Raw genomic sequence first — 25,232 nt, forward strand, 5'->3', positions numbered from 1 at the left:
AATAACATCTGCTAACCATGTGCATGTGACCAATAACATTTGATTTGACCTCCAATATCAGGCTATAGACTCAAAACAGTGTTCTGGCACTCCAGTGTGTGTCTGTGGGGTCTGAGACCAAGGTTTGAACACTGGCTAAGGGAGTGGGGAAATGACCAGGCACAGAGATCTTTTGAATCAACATTTAGTCTAGCTGGTGGTCAGGGGCTAATGCCAGGCCCGGGAAAAAATGATTTTTGGTCCCAGTAAAAGATTTACAACCAGTTGTGATTTCAAAGTCAATAATGTGTACATTCACTTGGATTGACCTCAAGTATAAAAAAAAAAGTATCACAGAGCTAAAGAGAACCAGTCAGTGGATTTATTAACACCTGTTAATGTTTGTTAGCTGTAAACAGGAAGGACGTTCTAGTGACCATAGTTACCAAGAGGCTCACAAATCCCAGAGAACTGAAAGATTTGTTGGGAGAAAAATTATTCAAAGTGAGAATAGGAGACTTTCCAGAATTCTTGAAGCATCCCAGGATTCCGACAAAGAGTTGTTTGTGTTTCCTGAAGAGTGTGTGTGTGTGTGTGTGTACAGCCTTTGTGTTGATCTAGAGGTAGAAGAGAGGATCATGGTATCTCTGACTCCCGCTCGATGCCGACATACTTCAGAGCATCAGCCTGACTGTACCTGAAAGAGAAACATGACCAGTTAGCTAGAGATGTCAAACCAACCACAAAGTGTGTGAGTGTACGCGTATGTATAAAAGTCGGTTTACAGTTACTCTAACATCATGTCAGTAGACAGAATGCGACAAGTGTTGATGGTTAAAAACACTTCATTTGTAAATCTGGAGGAAATGTCTGAAGACGGTCAGTTTCCTTGTCTCACAGGCATGAAAAAAGTAATCTCTCCGCGACTGTCGCAACATTCATTGTCGTGGTTACTGGGCTGCTACAGCAACAAGACCAAATCCATCTGTGCAGAGACTGTGCTGCAGGTCTAAAATAGTCCAGTAGCATTAACTGCGTTTACTTTAGTCACTCACAACCGTAAGCTGTTTTCTGTCAGCTCGCCATTACCTTGTAAATAATGTTGTTCCTCAATGAATAAAAAAATAGATATACATTTAGATTAAAACTAGTCTCGTATTCACACACTATCACTGATCAATTCTCTCACATGTTAGAATACTTACTGGGCGATACAGCAACTTATACTTTTTATCAAAAAAAACTAAAATCCTGGCATTGAAAGGGCATTTTGAGCTCAGGGTGTTGAAATTAACCTTGCTATGGGCTTTGTCACTTGACAAAGCTGTCGTACAGGAATGCCTGCCCAACTGTCAGCTATACCTCGGGTCATTAACGAGCTAACAACGAACCAAAACGTTGTTTAAAAAGGACTTCAAACTCAACTCTGGACCACTAATAAAAGGGACTGATTTCCACCTAGGAGACCAGGTGTGCGCAATTAATTATCAGGTAGAACAGAAACCCAGAAGGTTCCGGACCTTGTAGGGTAAGAGATGAATACCCCTGAAATAGAGCAAGTATGCTATTTGGAACACCAGGCTAATGAAGTCATGCAGAGTCTGTTTTGTGTTTACACTTCTTCATAACGATGACACGTATGATGTCGGACGACAGAATGTTCATGATGTCGGACGACAGAATGTTCATGATGTCGGACGACAGAATGTTCATGATGTCGGACGACAGAATGTTCATGATGTCGGACGACAGAATGTTCATGATGTCGGACGACAGAATGTTCATGATGTCACTGCGACAGAATGTTCATGATGTCATTGCGACAGAATGTTCATGATGTCGCTGCGACAGAGACCCGAATGCGGTTTCCAGTTGAAAGTATTCAGACCCCTTGACTTTTTCCACATTTCAGCCTCATTCTTAAATTCATTAAAATTACTTTTTTCCCCCTCATCAATCAACACACACACACACACACACATCCATCATGCCACAGCAAAACAGGTCTAGAAATCCCTGCAAATGTAAAAATAAAAAAAAATGTACAAAAAAAGGATTGAGTCAAAGCACAGATCAAGGGAAGTTTACCAAAAAATGTCTGCAGCGTTGAAGGTCCCCAAAAACACAGTGGCCTCCATCATTCTTAAATGGAAGAAGTTTAGAACCACCAAGACTCTTCCTAGAGCTGGCCTTCCTGCCAAACTGAGCCAATTTGAGAAGTAGGGCCTTGGTCAGGGAGGTGACCAAGAACCCGATGGTCACTTTGACAGAGCTCATCTGTAGAGATGGGAGAACCTTCCAGAAAGGAAACCATCTCTGCAACACTTCACCAAACAGGCATTTATGGTAGAGTGGCCAGACGGAAGCCACTCCTCAGTAAGTCACATGACAGCTCACTTGGAGTTTGCCAAAAAGCACCTAGACTCAGCCCATGTGAAACAAGATTCTCTGATGAAACCAAGATTGAACTCTTTGGCCTGAATGCCAAGAAACACATTTGGAGGATACCTGGCACCATCTCTACGGTGAAACATGGTGGTGGCAGCATCATGCTGTGGGGATGTTTTTCAGCGGAAGGGACTAGGAGACTAGTTAGGATCGAGGGAAAGATGAACGGAACAAAGTACAGAGAGATCCATGATGAAAACCTGCTCCAGAACGCTCAGGACCTCAGACTGGGGCGAAGGTTCACCTTACAACAGGACAATGACCATCAGCACACAGCCAAGACAGCGCAGGAGTGGCTTCAGGACAAGTCTCTGAATGTCCTTGAGTGGCCCAGCCAGTGCCTGGACTTGAACCTGATAGAACATCTCTGGAGAGACTTGAAAATAGCTGTGCAGCGACACTCCCCATCCAACCTGACAAAGCTTGAGAGGATCTGCAGATAAGAATGGGAGAAACTCCCCAAATACAGGTGTGCCAAGCTTGTAGCATCATACCCAAGAAGACTTGAGGCTGTAATCACTGACAAAGGTGCTTCATTAAGTACTGAGTAAAGGGTCTGAATACATATGGAAATTAGATACTTTTTTGCTTTTAATACATTTGCAAATGTTTCAGAAAAACCTGTTTTTGATTGGTCATTATTTAGTATTGTGTGTAGATTGATGGGGCGAACATTTAATCGCTTTTAAAATAAGGCTGTAACGTAACAAAATGTGGAAAAAGTCAATGGGTCGGAATGAGGCCCTGTACCTTAATTAAGAGTTAGTCATTGAGACCAAATGGGGAGGGAAATCGACACCCTCCTCAGAGTATTCACATGGACACGTGTTGATTAATACGATCCTAGTTGACCCGGCCGCCAGGCTGCAGACTGGCTGGTCAGTAACCCTGTTGACCCGGCCGCCAGGCCGCAGACTGGCTGGTCAGTAACCCTGTTGACCCGGCCGCCAGGCCGCAGACTGGCTGGTCAGTAACCCTGTTGACCCGGCCGCTAGGCTGCAGACTGGCTGGTCAGTAACCCTGTTGACCCGGCCACTAGGCTGCAGACTGGCTGGTCAGTAACCCTGTTGACCCGGCTGCAGACTGGCTGGTCAATAACCCTGTTGACCCGGCCGCTAGGCTGCAGACTGGCTGGTCAATAACCCTGTTGACCCGGCTGCAGACTGGCTGGTCAATAACCCTGTTGACCCGGCCGCTAGGCTGCAGACTGGCTGGTCAGTAACCCTGTTGACCAGGCTGCAGACTGGCTGGTCAGTAACCCTGTTGACCAGGCTGCAGACTGGCTGGTCAGTAACCCTGTTGACCAGGCTGCAGACTGGCTGGTCAGTAACCCTGTTGACCAGGCTGCAGACTGGCTGGTCAGTAACCCTGTTGACCCGGCCGCTAGGCTGCAGACTGGCTGGTCAATAACCCTGTTGACCCGGCCGCTAGGCTGCAGACTGGCTGGTCAGTAACCCTGTTGACCAGGCTGCAGACTGGCTGGTCAGTAACCCTGTTGACCAGGCTGCAGACTGGCTGGTCAGTAACCCTGTTGACCAGGCTGAAGACTGGCTGGTCAGTAACCCTGTTGACCAGGCTGCAGACTGGCTGGTCAGTAACCCTGTTGACCCGGCCGCCAGGCTGCAGACAGGCTGGTCAGTAACCCTGTTGACCCGGCCGCCAGGCTGCAGACAGGCTGGTCAGTAACCCTGTTGACCCGGCCGCCAGGCTGCAGACTGGCTGGTCAGTAACCCTGTTGACCCGGCCGCAGACTGGCTGGTCAATAACCCTGTTGACCAGGCTGCAGACTGGCTGGTCAGTAACCCTGTTGACCAGGCTGCAGACTGGCTGGTCAGTAACCCTGTTGACCCGGCCGCAGACTGGCTGGTCAGTAACCCTGTTGACCCGGCCGCTAGGCTGCAGACTGGCTGGTCAATAACCCTGTTGACCCGGCCGCAGACAGGCTGGTCAGTAACCCTGTTGACCCGGCCGCTAGGCTGCAGACTGGCTGGTCAGTAACCCTGTTGACCCGGCCGCTAGGCTGCAGACTGGCTGGTCAGTAACCCTGTTGACCCGGCCGCTAGGCTGCAGACTGGCTGGTCAGTAACCCTGTTGACCCGGCCGCTAGGCTGCAGACTGGCTGGTCAATAACCCTGATATACTGACCTGTAGTCAAAGAAGGGCTCCTCTCAAGTCTGGATGGTTCTCTTAGCGAAGATCCCTATCCTGTGGTCCCCATTCACCATCATCACTGCAGAGAGAGGAGACTGTCAGCACAACACAGAGGTCTTATCAGTCAAACGCTGCATCAGAGTGTTACGTCTGTTGGTCCCATCTGCCGGTGTATTAAGTTATATACACCAGACTGGCTGGATCAGCTGATATACATCTGGTGGTTTAAACACGGCTGTAGGAGACTTTCTCATCTTGACCCCTGGGGAAACATTCACAGAAAATCAACTAATCAAAGTGTTTTAGGGGCCGTCTGACCTTTTGCATAGCAGTTGGGATGGACGGAATGGTTGGCGAAACAAACCTTGTTTCCCTTCCTAGTAGCATCCACTACAAAGTCTGGGGAAGGGGGGGGGGGGGGTTAGCTTGCCCTGCCACTTAACAAAAACGTTATTTCAATACTTTTGTGTGTGTGTGTGTGTGTGTGACCATTGTTGAGGTCGAACAAGAAGCTACACATGTATTTGTCATAGACCTTCCCTCTGCGATCAGCCTCATCTTGGGAGATTATCTACAAGGAGGGGAGAGAGAAAGAAACACACACACACACACACAGGATCAACAAACAGAACACAATTATTTTCCACAGGTTTATACATCACATACATGCAGGCAAAACCCATCACCCAGATAGAGTTGAGCCTCACCTCTCCACAGTACTCAGAGATGAACTCATTCTTCTGAACTGGCTCTTTGATGAAGATGCCCCAGCCTGCGACGTCAGATGGCGCTAAGAGTAGGTGCTGAGAGGTGGGGACAAAATAGTGAGCAACAGATACCAAACCAACAAAGGAAAAATCCTGTACAGCTGGACGATGCGATCCATACTGTGAGTGTGTTTTACCTTCTTGGCCCCCCTCTGTATGGAGCAGTTTTTAGTGACTCCGCAGGTCAGACACAGATCAGGGTCACACTCCCTGACCGCCAGGTAACACGGACACTGCTTGGTGTTGCACTGGGCCTTACACCTGCATCCTGGGAAACGGTTCTGACCTACACACACACAGACAGAGTGAGTGTGTCACAGGAACCGGTCATCTGCAATGTAATATTGTATGGAAATAAAGTATTTAAAATGTCCTCACACTCTGAGCTGCACTGGCAGAATTTCTCACAGAAGTTCTGAGCGGTGACGCAGGGGCAGGAGGAGTCACAGGGCTGGCAGGGGTTGGTCACATGGCTGGTAGTTATACGCGTGGTTGGACGAGCCATCTACAGGGGGAGGGGGTCAAGCACAGGTCAGCAACTGGCCGTCACATTGACCACAACACATTCAAAGTTTGTGTGGAGCCGCAAGCTAACAGAGTATTGTGAAGGTTCCACTGCTAGGAGAGATGGAGACAATAGTAACCTTTCTTCAGCTGGATCGTCCTGCAGTAAGTGACCCATAACCTGAAAACACCACCACCAGTAAGTTAGTATGTATTTTCCATGAAAGTTGACAACCAGATCCTCCGACTGTACCCTTCTCAGTCACCCCATTAGTGCACCCTCAAGGAGTCAGTCTATATTTTGGGCGAGGCTCACCTGTGGTGTTTCCTCTTCTTCTTGCGAGGGGGCGTGTCTTCGTTCTCGGCCGGGGTGCGAGCGATGATACCAGACTCCTTTACACGGAACTCGTACACCTAGAGACACACATTACTAGACAATATACAACCTGCAGAGTTAGACCACAACGTTATGAGTTCAAAGGGGGAAAAAAAATTAAGTAATGTGAAAGACAAGAGAAAATGACTCTCAGCATAGGTGCCCTGGTGATAGATACACACCTGTCTGCAGGTCTTGGTTCCTAGGAGTCGTGCTATAGGGGAGTAGTTATCATAGTAGGTTCCGATGAGAACCCTAAAGAGTGAAGCCTCGGCAGCGCTCCAATCAACAACCTGAGGATCACACGTCAGCTTCAACTTCACTGGAGTCTGTGAGTTACCCTCTAGAACACACACAAGGTAATGGTTGGTGTGTGTTGGTGTGTGTTAGCGTGTGTGTATGGGTGGTGGTGCCTACCTGAGCTGCTGGTGGTGTCCTTCTTATTATCATCATCATCATCGTCGTCTTTCCCCTCCTGCTCGCTGTCCGTGTCTTTGGTATCCGTGGAGACTGTTGGTGTGCTGGGCCGGCTGTTGCCGCTGGGTCGTCCCCGGATCATGGGGCGTTTGGAAGGAGTCTTGGACCTCTTGTTTGCCATGCCGTCAGCGTACTCCCTCATCAAACCATCCTAGACAACCACCACAGGACATCAATCAGAACTGGAGGTGTCTCTCTCTCTGTGTGTGTGTGTGTGTGTGTGTGTGTGTGTGTGTAGACTTGCCTGCACCAGGTACATATAGCACTCATCACCACAGGGTTTACTGTCCACCAGATTCTCCATGTTTTTACACTTATAGGTGTTAGGAGTGGCATGGAAGGCTGGAGAGACAGAGATGAGTGGTCACAGTGAAGTCAGAGAGGGGTAGAGCAGAACAGTCTAAATGGGGAGAGAGAAAGAGTGTCCGTACACTCACTGTGCAGGAAGCAGCGTTGGTAGAACAGTCTAAATGAGGAAAGAGAAAGAGTGTCCGTACACTCACTGTGCAGGAAGCAGCGTTGGTAGAACAGTCTAAATGGGGAGAGAGAAAGAGTGTCCGTACACTCACTGTGCAGGAAGCAGCGTTGGTAGAACAGTCTAAATGAGGAAAGAGAAAGAGTGTCCGTACACTCACTGTGCAGGAAGCAGTCGTATTTGAAGCGGCGTCGGCAGAACAGTGTGTGGAAGGAGTGTAGACTGTGTTCTCTCTGAACGGAGCGAGCGTTAGGACCGTCCATGTTAGGAGTACACTCTGGAGGCAATGCACCCGGCAACTGGGGCTCTGTCAGCTCCTTGTACCTGATAACACACACCTCATTATAGTACAGACAAAACAGAAATATGCACTACTGACACACACAGGAGTACTTACTTTTCTTTGAGTTCCTCTGCGGAGCACTTATCAGGGAACATGGAGGAAATGGCCTCAAAGATCTTATCAGACAGAAACTTCTTGGAACTGTCACTGCTGCCTTGGCCTGCAAGCAGAGAACACATAGGGGTTTACACACACACAACTTCCTAAAAAAACAGCCACTGCGTCAGCCCACACAGGACACAGGAGGGTAAGCAGAGATCAAGACCTGAGAGGGCCTAGGGAAGGGAACTAGGTGAGATAAAGGGGAGAGGGAATAGTTTTGGGATAAGCCTAATTTCTATTCTTGGTTGGATAATAGCAGAGGCAGTCAGCCTTACTTTCAGTGTTGATCAGGGATTCCTGGTGGGGATCCTCAACCATGTGGTCCTTCCTCTCACACAGCTCAATCTTCAACTCCTGCTCGTCTTCATCAAAATCCTCCTCGTTGTCACTGTACTGGGTCAGGGCCCCCACCAGCTCCACAAAGATCTCATCGTTAATGAAGCCACACTCTGGAATCAGACACGTTCAGTCATTAAACATGACACCACATCAAATCAAAACGTGATAGTATAAAACAGTGTCTTACCCCGGTCGTAGTTCTTGATGAGCTCCTCTATGAAGGTTCCGTCTTGGTCCAGAATCTCGTCTCCCATGTAGGGGATGTTGTGGAGAACCGTCTCATTTTCTACCTACAAGGCAGGCCAGGTGTGTCAATAGGCACACCTGGTCTACTGACACACACACACACACACACACACACACACACACACACACACACACACACCTGGTCTACTGACACACAGACACCTGGCCTACTGACACACACACACCTGGCCTACTGACACACACACACACCTGGCCTACTGACACACACACACACACACCTGGCCTACTGACACACACACACACACACACACCTGGCCTACTGACACACACACACACCTGGCCTACTGACACACACACACACCTGGCCTACTGACACACACACACACACCTGGCCTACTGACACACACACACACACACACCTGGCCTACTGACACACACACACACACACACACACACCTGGCCTACTGACACACACACACACCTGGCCTACTGACACACACACACCTGTCAGAACAAGCTTAGTGTGGAACAGTTTGTGTGTTTTTATGTTTACCATGAAGTTCTGCTGTAGCGGGGACCAGGAGTACATGACAGGTACAGAGGTCACAGCGTTGAGCGTCTTCAGAGGGATCACCTGTTTGGAGAACTCAGAGAAACCACTGTCCACCGTGCACTGTAGGAGACAATATACAGAGAGAACTCAGAGAAACCACTGTCCACCGTGCACTGTAGGAGACAATATACACAGAGAACTCAGAGAAACCACTGTCCACCGTGCACTGTAAGAGACAATATACACATTAGAGAACTCAGAGAAACCACTGTCCACCGTGCACTGTAGGAGACAATATACACAGAGAACTCAGAGAAACCACTGTCCACTGTAGGAGACAATATACACATTAGAGAAACTCAGACAAGTCACACTGGTGAAGAACTATAAAAGGTGAAACATGGTGAAAAACAATAAACGGATGTTTTTTTAAAAATGGACATCTGTTAGCATGTAAAACATGGATTTACAATATCTTTGGCTGGGTGCGTGTGTGAAGTGCACGCTGACCTCTGGTCCCTCGTAAGGAGCTAACAGATGTCATGATGTGAAGGGGCTGGATCCTCCTGGACTTCCACTCAGCATTCAGGATGTCTGTACGCTCCAAGATCCTCTGACGGTTAGAGTTAAACATACTCTGAGGAGAAAACAGACAGAGGTTTCTGACAGTCCGTCCGTCCGTCCGTCCGTCCGTGTACCTTGAAATCATCGGCCCGTAGCCTCATGTACTCACACTTCACCCTCCTCCCCCAACCCACTGGTCCCTTCACAGACCGCTTCCCTGTCAGCACCATGGTCAGCCTGGAACACAGGCCTTTACAATCATGCACAGTACAGGAGAAAAGGCAAAGACCTATGCTTCCGCATTAAGGGCTGAGATTTGTATTTATTTTTTAAAAACACAACGGAACTTTGGACACCATTGTTCGTCATTGTACATGTTAATAAGGGGCGGAGTCTATTTCCAGAGTCATGAACAGTCATTCTAGTTTCCATTCCCATCTCTCTACACCTGTTCTACAGATGCACTGAGAAATTCAACGCCAGACCAGTTCAAAGATGGGGAAACACCCCAAACTAAACTTCCGGTTTCATGTCTCTAATTCGCATTCAAAAGCTTTATTGTGCCTTTACTTGGGGGTAAAACAGAAATCACAAAATCAGTATTTGGCTTCCATCACAGGCTCAGTGCCAAACACAGTACTGCAGCCTCCATAATAACATGGAAATTAAATGGATGTTGAAGATGGCCCAAATTCACAAGCTGCAGAAATCATGTGTCTGCTTGAAGACTGCTGTCTGATTGGTCAAAACCACGTACTGATGACACACTACTAGAAAGAATACTGCCGTTTGCTCTGGGTAGAGGAACTAGTCTCTCCATTTGTTTATCTGCCCTGACATTGTCATATCTGACCAGCCTGGGTGGGCCTGGTCTAATCCAATCAGGTCTTCTTCCTTGAGGACACATACACTCTACAGGCTGCCATAGAAACCTGTCATCACACACCACCAGGCACCACACTGGATACTGATGTCTAGGGTTTCTCTAAGCAGAGAATGACTCGCGGTACATTTACACAATATAACTTTACTTTGACCATAGTTACAGGAAACACAAACAACGTATTCTGCTGTCATTTCTCAACACAGACAGCACATCTCATACAGACATGAGGTTGAGAGGAACACAGGGTCGAGCTGCAGTGCAGCACCCCTGGATGGAGAGCAACGGGGATTGTTGTGAGGAGGAAGTGAACCCAGCAGCCCTACAGTTGCCAGATCAATTTCCCAAACACCAGGTCCGGATTCGAACAGGCGACCTTTAGGCTATAGGTCAAACTTTTTAAGCCGCTGGGCTGCGGCGCTACTCGAATCTTTCTGTGTTTAACAGTTCGATACAAACACGTTCAGATGTTCGATGAGGGTCTCAATATTAAGACAAAGACGGAGGGTACAATTAACAATCGTATAAGGTAATGCTGTACTACACTAGTGCAAGACCACTAAATCTCCTACTAGTAACCCGCTGCGTAAATTATCCTAACCTGCTACGAAAAAGTAACTTCCGGTCGTAGTTAACACCGAGTCAAAACCCTCTCAACTGTCTCTAGTTGGCTTTTTTTGTTGTTCATCAAACCGCTTTGATGTCATTGCCATCGGCAAATCAATCGCTGTCATGTCAAATGTGACAATTTGACAGAATTGTAGCTAACAGTAATTTTCAACGTAGCTAGTATCAAGCAAACTTGCCAATTCATATGAAGCTAGCTAAGTGCATTTCAACCCATCCTACCAAATAATTCTGATTCTTGTGAATGTATGCCTTGACATGACGGAAACTGAGTAACCTTAAGGCTTGAATGGCTACAAAGTTCAATAAAGTTAAACGTTGCCAGGCATGAGTCAATGCGGAAACATGGAAGGAAAACCCGTCCACAGCAGACAAAAACACCCGAGTTAATTGGCACAACTATCATATTTCCACATTGGCTGGCTAACTGTTTTGCTTTATGTCTGATAACTGCCAGATCAGGCAAGTCCAGAGAGGTGTCAACGAACAGTAGTATCCTTCCCTACCTAGCTGGTTGGCCAGCAAGCGAACAAGACAGAGGAAACTAACGTTGTGAAACAATTGTATATTTTGACAGCGTATCCTACCTGCAGAGGGGTCGGTCCTCATTCAATGTAGTGACTCGGGATCAACTGGACACACACCGAGAAATAATATTTCGTTGATCGGAATTACTACTGTTTTGTTGGCTAGCTCGTTAGCAGAGAGAGAAGGGGCTGGTGGTGATAAATTGAAATCCCGCATACGCGGAGTCGACTTCCAGCTCTAGCTACACAAAACCGGGCGCTTCTCTTTGCCAGTGGAAATAACACGGATGTATTGTAAATATACTATTTTATTGAACAGTTTTTCACAATTGCAATGTTTTTCCGCTTAACGACCTGGCTCAATATTCAAACATCTCTCCGTCTATCGCTCAACATTCGCCGCCCACTCCAACAACAGTAACGTCCACGCGCGCCAAACATATGGACCAATCACCGCAGCGGGTATTCAGGCTTCTCACTGCGATGCGTCACGATAGGTCTGATTGAATCGGGGAGATGGTCAATAATGGACAGCGCTACGTTGGGGGGCCCGGATTGGGGGACATGTATACAAGTTCCTTTTGTTCTCTCGGTTTTCTTTTATAGCATTATGTTTTCAATGATACAAATGTGTATATGCGAGGTGTTTACAGTCGCCCCTGGTACCACGTTTAACGTGCAACTATTTACAGTTACGACTCCCCATTAGATTAAGGTAATACTACCATATTTAATAATCAATGAGACAATTAGCCATGTATAATTTCAGTAGACATGAGTAGCCTACATATTGGTAGCTAAACCGTTATACACAAATCAAAGCAATTTACTCAACGGTGGATGTGTTTTATATTGTAGACAACCGTTTGTATAGTAAATATAGGCTGTATTTCTGTTTTGGCCACGGCCTGTAAACCTGGCAATGGTAGAGTGTAGTCGCAACTGTCTGAATTCACTTCCTCTCCTCATCCCGGTTCCTCTATCTGCACGGCTGAGACGGCTGAGAGCTAGACTGGTAAAAACATCCTCCGGTCCATAATTTCCCGTTAGACTGGGAAGTTTACAAGGAGAGTAGCCCACTAAGGTATACTAAGGAGTAGCCTCTGCCGAGTCCGGAACAAGCGGATGTTTTTTTTATTCAGACATTTTCAAAAATCAAACAGGCATAATTCACATATATAAATAACATGTATTTCAATAGACAGAACACGTGTAATAAAACAAATCACAGGGTGGTCTATTCAGGAATTATTTTATTTGTCACACATATTTAGTAGATGTTATTGCAGGTGTAGCGGGATGCTTGAGTTCCTAGCTCTTGATATGAGATCAAGGGCTTGTTTGGATTTAACCAATTTCAAAGATGTATATAATCACTTTTCCTCATTTAAGACAATAAACAGCGGGGGTTGTTTGTAAAAAAAAACATTTGTGAATGAAATATTTTGCCATGATGATCAAGTTATACACACATTCATTAGCTTCCCTGTCCTTATAGGTGACCGCATGTCCCGGATTGTGCGGGACAACCAAACAATCATGTCCCTCACTTTATCAACAAATTCACACCACTAATTTACTAAAAAAAAGTCAGCGTAATATCGTCAACCAATCACATTGTCAAATCCTTTCGGTCTAAATTCCAGATAAATTTGGCGGACAGTTAACTACTAACAAAAAGAGAGGAAGAGCTACAATAGTAAGTAAATAGCCGTAAGACCTTTTTTTTTTTTTTTTTGGTCCGCAGGGGTGGGTGGGTCCCCGTGGGAATCGAACTTACAATTCCCCCATGGAAATCGACAACCCTAGCATTGCAAGCGCCAAGCTTTACCAACTGAGCAACATCACATTATCACAAACCATTTGATGTCTCAATTATTGTATTGTTTTTCTTCATGGTGCTGGAAAGTCTACAGGTACTAAACTAGATGACCAGCCTATGTACAATACAGTAATGTCCATTTACATTAAGTCGTTTGTAAGGATAGTAAATTAATACTGCTCAAAAAGTGGTTGTTTTCCATGTTATTTGATTAAGAAAAATATTTAATTTGATGTGGATGTTTTGTGTCTTTGACCATAACTTTTCACCTTTTGATGTAACTGTTTGAGGACAGGGTTGTTCTATCTGGATCCCATTAGAATGACATCACAGAGAAAGAGACAGGGTTGTGTTCTTTCTGGATCCCATTAGAATGACATCACAGAGAAAGAGACAGGGTTGTGTTCTTTCTGGATCCCATTAGAATGACATCACAGAGAAAGAGACAGGGTTGTGTTCTTTCTGGATCCCATTAGAATGACAAATTGCAGAGAAAGGGACAGAGCAACAACGCTTACAATTCCAACAATTGAATCCTGCAAGATACTGTTTTTAATTAGTAAAACCTCTTATTAAGGTGACAGTCTCTGAAATCATGCACTATAATTACTGTAAAATATATGTGTGTCTACATTACTTATTTTATTGATTTCCCACCATTTTATAAGACAACCATCCAGACCTTCCTAGGACCATGTCAACGTCCTCTGTCGAATAAACATGTATTTGCCTCCCTCAGGTGGTCGGCTGCATCATTACACCCAGTTATATCACTTCACTGCAACATTGCATAAAAGTCCTTAGAAAAACATGTATCCAGCTTGACTGCTTCAAGGCACAGACATGGCAAAGCAAACGCTGAATTTGGCACGAGCAGGTGGTTCTAAATACACAACTTTCATAGCTCTACAATAAAGAATGCTACCTACACACTTCATTAAACCTAAAATAAGTAAAGATGTCATTACGTCCGAGGCAGACATTGCTCAGGACGACAAACACGAGCCCTTTGCATAGCCCTTCTCCCCTTGTCTATAGAAGGGACACACACTGTTTAAATGGCCCAAATGTTGATTGAGACATTGACAAATGTAACAGATTTTCACTATCACTGATGTCATGATATGTTTGGTAAAGTAATAAAGAAGGTGAAATATTTTGGGTAGATGTTCCTAAAACAGATTCAAAATTATATATGGACATATAAATCACAGTGCCATCCATTTTTTCACCAAAGCCCCATATACTACCCACCACTGCGACCTGTACACTCTCGTTGGCTGGCCCTCGCTTCATACTCGTCCCCAAACCCACTGGCTCCAGGTCATCTACAAGACCCTGCTAGGTAAAGTCCCCCCTTATCTCAGCTCGCTGGTCACCATAGCAGCACCCACCTGTAGCACGCGCTCCAGCAGGTATCTCTCTCTGGTCACCCCCAAAACCAATTCTTCCTTTGGCCGCCTCTCCTTCCAGTTCTCTGCTGCCAATGACTGGAACAAACTACAAAAATCTCTGAAACTGGAAACACATCTCCCTCACTAGCTTTAAGCACCAGCTGTCAGAGCAGCTCACAGATTACTGCACCTGTACATAGCTCCATCTATAATTTAGCCCAAACGACTACCTCTTTCCCTACTTATTTATTTTGCTCCTTTGCACCCCATTATTTCTATCTCTACTTTGCACATTCTTCCATTGCAAATCAACCATTCCAGTGTTTTACTTGCTATATTGTACTTACTTCACCACCATGGCCTTTTTTTGCCTTTACCTCCCTTATCTCACCTCACTTGCGCACATTGTATATAGACTTATTTTTCTACTGTATGTTTGTTTTACTCCATGTGTAACTCTGTGTTGTTGTATGTGTCAAACTGCTTTGCTTTGTCTTGGCCAAGTTGCAATTGTAAATGAGAACTTGTTCTCAACTTGCCTACCTGGTTAAATAAAGGTGAAATAAATCAAATAAATACAAATAAAGTATGAAAAGGCTTATTCATTCACAATAAAAAATAAAAAATATTATTTCTGTTTTATTATACTTGTGTACTAGATTATATGGGTAGAAAAGTGTTTTTTTCTCAGACATAAATTAACAATTCCAGGTGAAAGCCAAATGTTATAGCTTTCTGGGGGGGGGGGGGGGGGGGGGGGAGAGAGACACACTCTACAACATGAATAAAATATTGCACTCATGCTAGATTGATGACTAAAAGCATAGCGAAACAGTGCAAAACGGCTGTCAGCTCAACTTCATACAACTACCTTTTATGCCAAAGCAGAGATGCTGATTTTTTCCCCCTGAGCTACAGACATCTATATCAGGCCGCTAATACTAGTAAACGTCAAGTGCACTATTTTTAGGGGAAAAAAATATTATTTTATTAATATAATATTATTTTTTAAATGTAGATTTTCATTTTTTTCTCGTGGCTATGGCCGAGTGTCTGTTCCCCCCCTTTCAATTAAGACCTAGACAACCAGTTGAGGGGAGTTCCTTACTGATTACTGACCTTAATTCATCAATCAAGTACAAGGTTGAAGCAAAAAACCTGCAGACACTCGGCCCTCCGTGGAATGAGTTTGACACGTGTGCCCTAAGTGGTTGGAAATATGCAGAATATATTGCTTTATGTTGGTCAGCATCACAGGAGGTTGGCGGCACCTTCATTGGGGAGGACGGGCTCGTGGTAATGGCTGGAGTGGAACAGTCGTAAACTCAGTCAACTATCTGGACAATTTTTCCTTTACGATCTGGCACTACAATATACTGTATTATAGATGACACTCGCACCCCAGTAGTCTTCAGTGCCACATTACGACAGTAGAGGTCCCTCAACAGCAAAACATTGATGATTTTGTTTTTATTGCAGTACCATAGGTTAGTTATAAAAACAACTCTTTGGTAGAAGTGTTGATAGTTGTATTGGCTTTACCACAAATTAGCATTGCATTTCTTAGCAGTTCTGTTATTTACTTTCTATTCAAGGATTGCTCCAGCAGAGGTTACTACGGTACTGTTGGCTTTGGGTAATGTGAGAGACGGAGGGTAAAGTTATGAACTATCGTAGCTAGTTGTGGAAACAAGTTAGTCGTGTTGTTAGCGTATCACGTGATGTACGGAATTTCAGATAGCTAGCGCAGGTTATCGAAATAACATTTAAATAATGTCAAAGTAACTATTGGAAATGTGAAACAGTTGTTTATACTTTGGCCAAAACCTAGCTTTTATATTCGTTTATTTAGCTATACAAACGAGCTAAACTACCCTCTGAGAGCAAGCCATCTCGACCAGCTGACACAGTCAGTTATGCTACCAAGCTAAATCAAGGCTGAAGGTGTATTACATCAGACGAGATCAGACAGCCATCCACATAAAGAGATGCACATGGAGTTATTGAACTGGGAACATTTTCACTCAGAGAAAATTCACAAAATGACTTCACAATTACAATCAGAAAGATTGTAACTATTTCACGAAGGGCAGCGTTTTAATGACCCTTTCAAAAAAAATATTGCAGTTTTGAAAGTGCCATAACTGTAGTTGACTGTTATTTTGGAGGCAGTAATTGCAGAGGGACACACTCTACAACACGAATCAAATAGTCAGTGGCAGTCGGCGCCGTTTCAGATGAGGACGTTTTTTCTTTTCAACATGGCCTTATTTCTATTTCAGCATATTGGAATACTGTCATTCATATTCCATTCACCCAGTTAAATGTAACAGCAATAGGTTTAGGCTACTACATGATACTCACATTTTCCCTTTACCCATCATGATGTTGCTACAACCTAGCCTATGAATGAAAGTTTACAACGTAAGTGCACACAGGTCGAAAGACAAATTCGATGTGACATGGACAGTGACATTCAATACCGCCTTGCACACTATTGTCTGCATCTAGCTGATAGTGGGTGTAATCATTAGTCCCAACAGTTAAGCAAGAGTTTATTGGACAAATTCATGTAGGTTAATCCCCGTTTGCTTCTGTTTAAGCAAATGTTTAACAGAATCAGCGGAATGAATACACCTCTGATAAACACAGTCCAGTTTCATAGCAGCCACGTTGTATTCCTTCTTGCATCTACTTTATGCGCTCCTTTCACTTGTGGACTCCAATGCACAACACATCAGCTCTATGTGACCTTGTGAAAAAAACCTTAACAAGCCAAACCACTAAACAGCCTACATCGTTGTCACCATATTAGCTAAAAGTCAGCTACGTCATAGTCAGCATAGCTAATAGAACTAACCCGTTAGAATCATGCAGTAACGTTAGTGTCGTCATTAAGCAGTTACACCGGCAGGCCCCATTGTCAATAAATTAGTCAAACCAAAAGCTTACCTTGGAAGAGTTAGTGTTGTGTTGGATAGTCATAGCCAGCTAGCTAACATAGCATCCCTCTGAGCAGGGTGTTTCAGGAAGCTAAACTAGCTAGCTGCATTTGCTAAGTAAGTGACACTGGAAAAATACATTTCTCATTTAAGAAATTTTGTTCAGAACTGTTACAATATTTTCTTTCTCTTGGAGTCAACTATTCACCACATTTTATGCATTGCAGTTCTAGCTATCTGTAGTGTATGCTTTCAGTACTTGACTAATTCTCTGATCCTTTGATTGGGTAGACAACATGTCAGTTCACACTGCAAGAGCTCTGATAGGTTGGAGGACATCCTTCGGAAGTTGTCATAATTACTGTGCAAGTCTATTGAAGAGGGTGAGAAGCATGCACCTCCTAGGTTGTGTCTTGAAGTCCATGAACTCAGGACAGAACCTAGCTGTCCTCCAGGGTGCTACCCTACAATAATTTGGTATAGTGATCTAAAAATTATAATTTATGAAATTCACTGAGGACGATAGTCCTCCCGAGGAACCGCCACGGAGTTAGACTGCAATATTACTGTAGTAAAAACGTGTTCTTTTGGATGCAGAATACTGCAGTTAGACGATTTTAACTGCAGTACAATGCACTATGACTGCAATCTTTTTTCGTAAGGGGGACAGCTCAGAGGAGCTGGGAAGAGGAATTATGCAGCTACCAATCAGTACATCACTGTATACACAACTAACACCACATCAGTTTTCACAACATTTTATTTAGAAAGACTTAGAAATCTGGAACACAGTGCTTACATGCTTTTGGACATGGAAAAAAACAAAAGTTGAATCTGTGGATCACAGCAACTCACTAATAGCCCTCTTTGGGGACACTAACTCCTAGGCCCTAACCACCAGGCACTTCCCCTAGGTCCTAAACACTAGGCCCTAGAGGAGATCAGAGGAATACATCTAAACAATATGGTGGTAGCTCCATCCTGCTCTCTGATCCAACCCTCTAAGGTCTATGCATAAGTGGCTAGGGTGTAGGAGGGGCTGATTTGAGTTTGACAGCCTCTGCCCTCGGCTCCCCCAGGGCACCTGGGACTGCAGACTCTGCACAGTTGCGAGTTTAGGTACTCAAGAGCGATTCTCAAAGTTCATCTCTGCTCTGTGATAACTTTGTGGCGTGCTGTTCCAAGAACTTACTAAACCCTTCTATGGTTCTGTCTCCACCCTCAAATTTGATTGGGCTCTGCTTGCTGTTGCTAGGCGCAAAGTAGATGGTGGGGAAGCCCTCTGTTTTGTAGCTGTCGTGAGGCACATCGTTGGCAGTGGCGTCCATTTTGGCAATGACCAGGTTCTTCTCACTCTTGTATTTCTTCCCCAGGGCTGTGTAGTCAGGTTCCAGCTTCTTACAGTGGCCACACCACGGGGCGTAGAACTCTATCAGAACGTCTTTCTTGGTATCCATCACGATGTCGTCAAAAGTTTTCCCAACCACTACAGTCACAGGGCCTTGGTTGTTCTTGGGCACTGGCTGAGATTTGACGATGGGCTTCAGTTTGCCTGTAGAAAAGGGACAGACAAGATCAGACATGCTGACCACTAATGTATAGTCTATTACACAATCTTGGCAATTCTGGGTCAACCCTGTTAACTCAATAGGATCATGAAGACCTGTCACATATTGATGTTTGGCTGGCAGCAGACAAGGCACTCAACTCGGGTTAATCTGTAACTCAATACAACATGTGGTGTAAAGTCCTCTGACATACTTTCAATTGACAATTTGCTGTCAAGCTCACCTTTCTTGAAGGCCATGATGAAGTCTCTCAGCACCTCAGAGTCAAACTCATCAGGCTCCATGGCAAACTTCTTGCCGCCATCTCCCAGGATACCCACGTTGACTTCCTCCCCGCTGTCACTGAGCCCCAAGCTCTTCAACTCGTCTGAGTAGTCCTCCTCGTCAGCGATGGCAAAGGTGTATTCTGGGAAATCCTTGGCCACCTCCAAAACCTTGCTCCTCCAGAACTGGGTCGCTGGAACGGAGAGAGGGGGGTAATCAGACCTGAGCTAAAGGTTCTAATGAACTAAGCCAAGGTTGTCCAAACCCCGGTCGGGGAGATCTACTGGAAGTGCAGTATTTTGTTCTAGCCCTTCTGCCTAACAAGGTATTATGGAAGCTACGCAGCTTAATATTTTGAGAAGATTCACATAATATTGGAAATAAGGGGTTGAGGACACCTTTCCTGTAGTCAAAGCTGAAGTCCACTCCGTAGTAAACGACAACCAGTGGTCTCTTGGTGTAACGTTTAGCGTCATTGCTTTGTTTCCTGTGACCCACCAGTGGCAGGATGTGTTTCTTAAAGAAGTCCTGCACCTCCGACATCTCTGTGGAGTCCTGGGGGGGGGAGGAGAAGAGGACACAGGACATTAGACATGAATAATTGCAGAATTCTATTTGGGTTGGGAAAGCATGCTTCATTGAATTCTTCTAGATTCAGATATCCCTGCATATTGCAGTGATATGGATAAATGGCATCCATCCAGTGAATCAGGCTGGGAATTGCCATGGACCTCACAATACTATTTCATAAAGATACTTAGGTGCCGATTTGATATGTTTCACTATATGTATTGTGATTCGATATTGTAATTTTATTACGATTTGATGTTGCACATATATTGCTCACCATGTCGGCTGCAGAGAGACAACAGAGCATGAGAAAACGAGTTTTGATCAGTCATGGAAATAAGTGCTAAACATGGTGGCGCACTATTAAAAATGATGGATCCCAACCTTTAGGATGAAAAATGCAAGAGTTTTGGCGCAGATAAAGCCGTCTAGCGCTAGCTAACTCTACATAGCAAAACATAGCAAAACATTTATAATAACGTCATTTTTTTACATATCGATATTTGGAAGTTGGAAGTCAAAGTATCGATTTAATATTTCCCAAAATAGTATTGTGATATGTAACTGTATAGACCCCCCCCCCCCCCCCCCCCCCAATCACAAGGCTTACTTTCACAGAGAGTTTAAGAAGCTGACTAGTGTAACGCACGTAAACACACCAGTTGGCAGACTTACTTTGATGGTGAGTGTATAGGAGTCTCTCTCGTATTTGGACCTGAACTTCTCAGGATGCACCATGACGACCTGGCTTGGGGAGGCCTTGAGGAGCTTGGCCACGTCTGAACTGAAGGTGTGGAGGAACTTGAAGTCCTCTCTAAGAATGTTACCTGGGAGGAGAGAAAAGAGGGGAAAACAACAACTATCTCCATTAGAATTAGAAGGCCGCACCGGGAGGACAGGAGTATGGATTAGATATATCCTCTGTATACTACACATCATATGAAATATTCTATGTATCATGAACTCTGACAAATACATTCTCAAAGTCAATGTAATTGATTGATTTTGTGCACTCACAGGCCTCTAGGTAGAGGTCATAGGTCATATCCTGCTCTGAGGAGAACACGCCCACTATGACAGCATCATCACCATCTTTGATTAACTCCTGCACCTGTTTCACCGTCTGCACCTGCTTGGAGGGTGGCCCTGCCTGCTCACTCATATAGTCAACGATACCTACAGAGAGCACACACACACACACACAATAGTTGGTACCGTCGGCTATATCATTAACAAGGGACGTGTCCTAAAATCCATAATGTTAGCAGATATATTTAGTCATGGGGTAGTGACTGAAACAGTCTGAAGTGTGAACGTACCAATCTTCTCTCTGGGTCCGTTGTAGTCGAAGGCCTTCCCCTTCCTGAAGATCTTGAGGGTGGGGTACCCAGACACCCCGAAGCGGTTGGCGATGTCATTCTCCTGGGTGGCGTCTACCTTGGCCAGGGAGATGGGAGGAGAGCGCTGGCTCAGGGCCTTGGCTGCCTTCTCATACTCTGGAGCCAGCTGCTTACAGTGGCCACACCTGGAGTAGGGATTGGGCGTGGTTATTCAAATAGGCTGTATCACATCCGGCCGTTATTGGGAGTCCCATAGGGCGGCGCACAATTAGCCCAGTGTTGTCCAGGTTTGGCTCGGGTAGGCCATCATCGTAAATAAGAATTTGTTCTTAAGTGACTTGCCTAGTTAAAAGGTTAAATATCTAAAAAAAGTATACCCAAACGGACATTAGTATTCACTTTAAGATTTTTGTTGTGCACTGTAAAATGTACTAGCCAGGGATGTACATTTATGTTGATCTTTCTGCCGACTAACTGACCCTTATTAACTGGTTACATTTTTTTCAAAACAGTCAAATGACCAACAGAAAATACTATCAGAGATCTGTATAATGAGATGCTTATGTTTCTGCCCTAACAATGGGAGTCGTCCCAAGGCGGGAGGGCAGGTGAAAAGCTCAAGACCAAAATAAGCCCATAGAAAAGCATTGGACTGATTTTGTCAAGAGTGAAAACCTCACACTTTGCCTCTTCCATACTATGCATGCATACAAGGACCAGACATTTTTCATTAAGAGGTTAACGGAAACATGCAACAATAGCAAGCCTATCGTCTCACAGTGACAAGGCTAAAGCCTATTATAGAACATGCAACTCCTGTAAAGAAACAGCTAAGTCATTTTCAAACATTTGCCCAAATACAGTTAGCGGAACACACCGTTCTAAAACAGAGAACTTAAGGCAAGCAGGTCCATATGTAACAGAGATGAAAATCTCTGTTAGAAACTTAGAAAGAAGGGGAATCTAATAGCAACAACAATGATGGTTTGCTAATATGACTAGAATTGTGCCTTTGGCTTCTGGACAACGAAAGAAAGTGGATATGAAAACCAATAGAACCGGAGAGAAATGCTGGTTCATGGCATCAGGAGGTCTTTATAAAATTGTCTTCACGTTTCTACAGATGGATTTTCACAAGTCTTATTTGAAGCAAGGTAGGACATCTCATTATTTAAAGTCAAACGTTCAGGTTTAAAACAATTATACTGCCTGAAGCTGACATTGCAGTGGTGGGTGTAGCGTTGATAGTCAACGGTAGGCAGGCTATAGTCTTTGCAGCCGAATGGGAGGCGCCTTACGAGTTGAGGGGGGGGGTAATCAACTATCCAAATATCTGCAAAAATGTCATATTATTAGAATAGTGAAATATGGGAGGGAAAGTTATAACAGCACTATGAAGCTTCAGAAGGCAAGAATAACATTCATGAAGCTTCACAGTAGAATTGTTTCAACTTCATCTCCTCCGCTCCTTCACCAGATAGAAAACACAAAGGCCATAATAGATTGAATTTCATAACTCAGTGCAGGTGAAAGAGGAGATGAGGATGTGACTCTAGACTATTGTGATGCATCCTAAACATTGTGGGGGACTGACTGACCATGGGGCATAGAACTCCACCAGGATGATGTCAGCGCTGTTGACCACCTCGTCAAAGTTGTCCTTGGTCAGCACCAGGGTGGCCTCTGGAGGTGGCTTCCAGTCCGGCTGGGCCACTTCCATCACTCGAGCCACAATGTCTTAAACACAACCACAGTTACTAATGTTACTGTGGTGAAACTGAAAGTGGGTTACAAGCCACAAGACAAACCACAGTTACAACATTATAGTAGCCTGTTTAATAGTCTGTTCCTGCTTTAGCTAAACAAGCGGACAATGTAGAGTTGTCAAAGGCTGAGAAAGAGACTCAGGTACTGACTGGATCAGTCTCCTTAGTAGACATCTCACCCTGCTCATTCCTGGCGCCATCATACTCCACAGGCTCCCCCTTCTTCATGATCTTGAAGGTGGGATATCCAGACACCTCGAACCTGCTCCCTAAGGAGCTGGACTTGGTCGCGTCCACCTTGGCCACAGGGATAGGGGGGTCATTCTCCTTCAGAGTCAGGGCAATCTTCTCATACTCTGAAGCAAACTGCTTACAGTGGCCACACCTGGGAGGGGAAGAAAACGGATTAGATGTGTCAATTGATGGAATATTAACAACAAAAAATGGTGCAAATATCTCATGCATTTTGAGATTAAAGTCTGTTTTTCCTACTACATGTCGGCTACCAGGAATTGCACAATAGACGAAGCGGATGGACACGTCTCCAATGACTGCCAAATATTGACTTTCTTAACTATCCCTTTATGCAAACTTACCATGGTGCATAGAACTCAACCAGCACGGTGTCCTTCCCCTCCATGAACATGTCGAAGTTGTCGTCGTTCAAGACCAACACTCCGTTCTCATCCTTCACCTCTGTTAGGTCATCTTTATCCTCTTCATCATTATCATCACCACCCTCCTCCTCCTCGACTTCTTCCGCTACATCTGCAACACCATGGATAACAAAACAGTGAAATAAACATAACGTGTAGCAACAACAGTCTGACTGGACTACAAAATTGGGATTGCATTGTAACATAACAAAACCACGCTACAACATAACAAAACCACGCTACAACATAACATAATACACGCTTGTTCGCACAACATAAAAAAAATAAACTAGCCAGCAGTCAAGTTAGCAGCTAGCTAGCCAGCCAACTAGCTAGCTAGGTAATAAGAGCTGTCTGGCTGTTATAATTATAGAGGAGACGCCAACTACCTAACTAGCTTAGTAAACATTCCTGGCTAACTTAATTCATCCCAAAGTAGCCAGCTAGCTACTTACCATCAGCTTCACATCGGATGACAGTGGCAAAGTGGACAACGCCAAGTCCCACAATCAGTAGCAGCGCTATCTTTCTCATTGTCCGCTTTTCCAATGGAATGCTACCCGTGCAACGAGTGAGACTTCTCCTTTTTAACTAGTAACGGTAGCTGATGAAAGTCACCAAAATGGTGTATTAATAGAAATCTCTGTAGATATTTTTTGAATCCTGAAGTGGGGTTACAAACTGATCTTTGGCTTGTGGATTCTAGCTAAAGACTTCGGAAATCAGGTTAATGCACTGACTTGCCACATTCTAATTGGCTGTCATCATCGGCTTTCCTCCAATTGCGTACCGCCACTTAATTCCTGGATCCAGGACGTTCGAGGGTGCCATTGGATAGTCGACCAGTTGTTGTAATGTCATTGGACTGAATGGTCTACTGTATTTTTAACAGTAAACATAGAACAAGCAAAAGTTTAAGCGTAGTTTTGATGTCAAGGACGTCTGTAACTGTCGTGTAAACATTAGCGAGCCCTGTTTTCATTCTTCCAGGGTTCCCCCCTCACCTTAACCTGCACAGCACACCATTTATTTGAGCCGTTTGAACATCTTTTATAACCAGGGAACATTTATTAAAATGTTTGTGTAAATATACAGTAACCTACAGAATACTCATAATTAAGCCTGATTCACTCCACGCAGAGTATTTGAACATACAACTTTAAAAAAAATGTCCCTCTTGAATAGTAGGCTTGGGTAGGTTACTTTATGAATGTAATCCGTTACAGTTACCTGTCCAAAATTGTAATCAGTAATGTGATTTTTGGATTACCAAAACTACATATTATATTTTGGATTACCCAAATAAAATCTGATTAAATTCAGTTACTTTTAGATTACTTTCCTCTTAAGAGGCATCAGAAGAAGACAAAAATGCATGTTACAAATTGAACAACATCTATTGCAGGATAAATCAATGTTAAAGTTTACATAGCTGGCCTTATGTGGATGTTACATTTTACGCTATGGGTTGGTTATGTATGCTTATGCTAACCCATCACTTTCTACTACATATAATAATACGATTCAATTATATCCTTACGTCTATCTGTAAAGGCTGTTGGTGGAAGAAGGTGAGGACCAAGGTGCA

The 25,232-nt window shown here is 44.5% G+C and overlaps 1 protein-coding gene and 1 pseudogene across 1 annotated transcript; both read right to left on the reverse strand.

Annotated features, from left to right (window-relative positions):
• Window positions 1-248: 248 nt before the first annotated feature.
• On the reverse strand, window positions 249-11,739 carry LOC110489601 (annotated as a pseudogene).
• A 6,483-nt stretch (window positions 11,740-18,222) lies between these two features.
• On the reverse strand, window positions 18,223-24,405 carry LOC110489602 (protein disulfide-isomerase A4). The gene is made up of 10 exons (XM_021562337.2): window positions 24,100-24,405; window positions 23,585-23,756; window positions 23,168-23,373; window positions 22,821-22,959; window positions 21,202-21,407; window positions 20,900-21,058; window positions 20,558-20,709; window positions 19,711-19,867; window positions 19,272-19,505; window positions 18,223-19,032 (listed from the first exon to the last, which is right to left on the reverse strand). The coding sequence occupies exons 1-10, from the start codon at window positions 24,176-24,178 to the stop codon at window positions 18,617-18,619; spliced, it is 1,920 nt and encodes a 639-aa protein (XP_021418012.2). The 5' UTR covers window positions 24,179-24,405; the 3' UTR covers window positions 18,223-18,616.
• Window positions 24,406-25,232: the final 827 nt, after the last annotated feature.

The sequence above is a fragment of the Oncorhynchus mykiss genome, chromosome 15, assembly GCF_013265735.2.
Source record: "Oncorhynchus mykiss isolate Arlee chromosome 15, USDA_OmykA_1.1, whole genome shotgun sequence".
Classification (NCBI taxonomy): domain Eukaryota; kingdom Metazoa; phylum Chordata; class Actinopteri; order Salmoniformes; family Salmonidae; genus Oncorhynchus; species Oncorhynchus mykiss.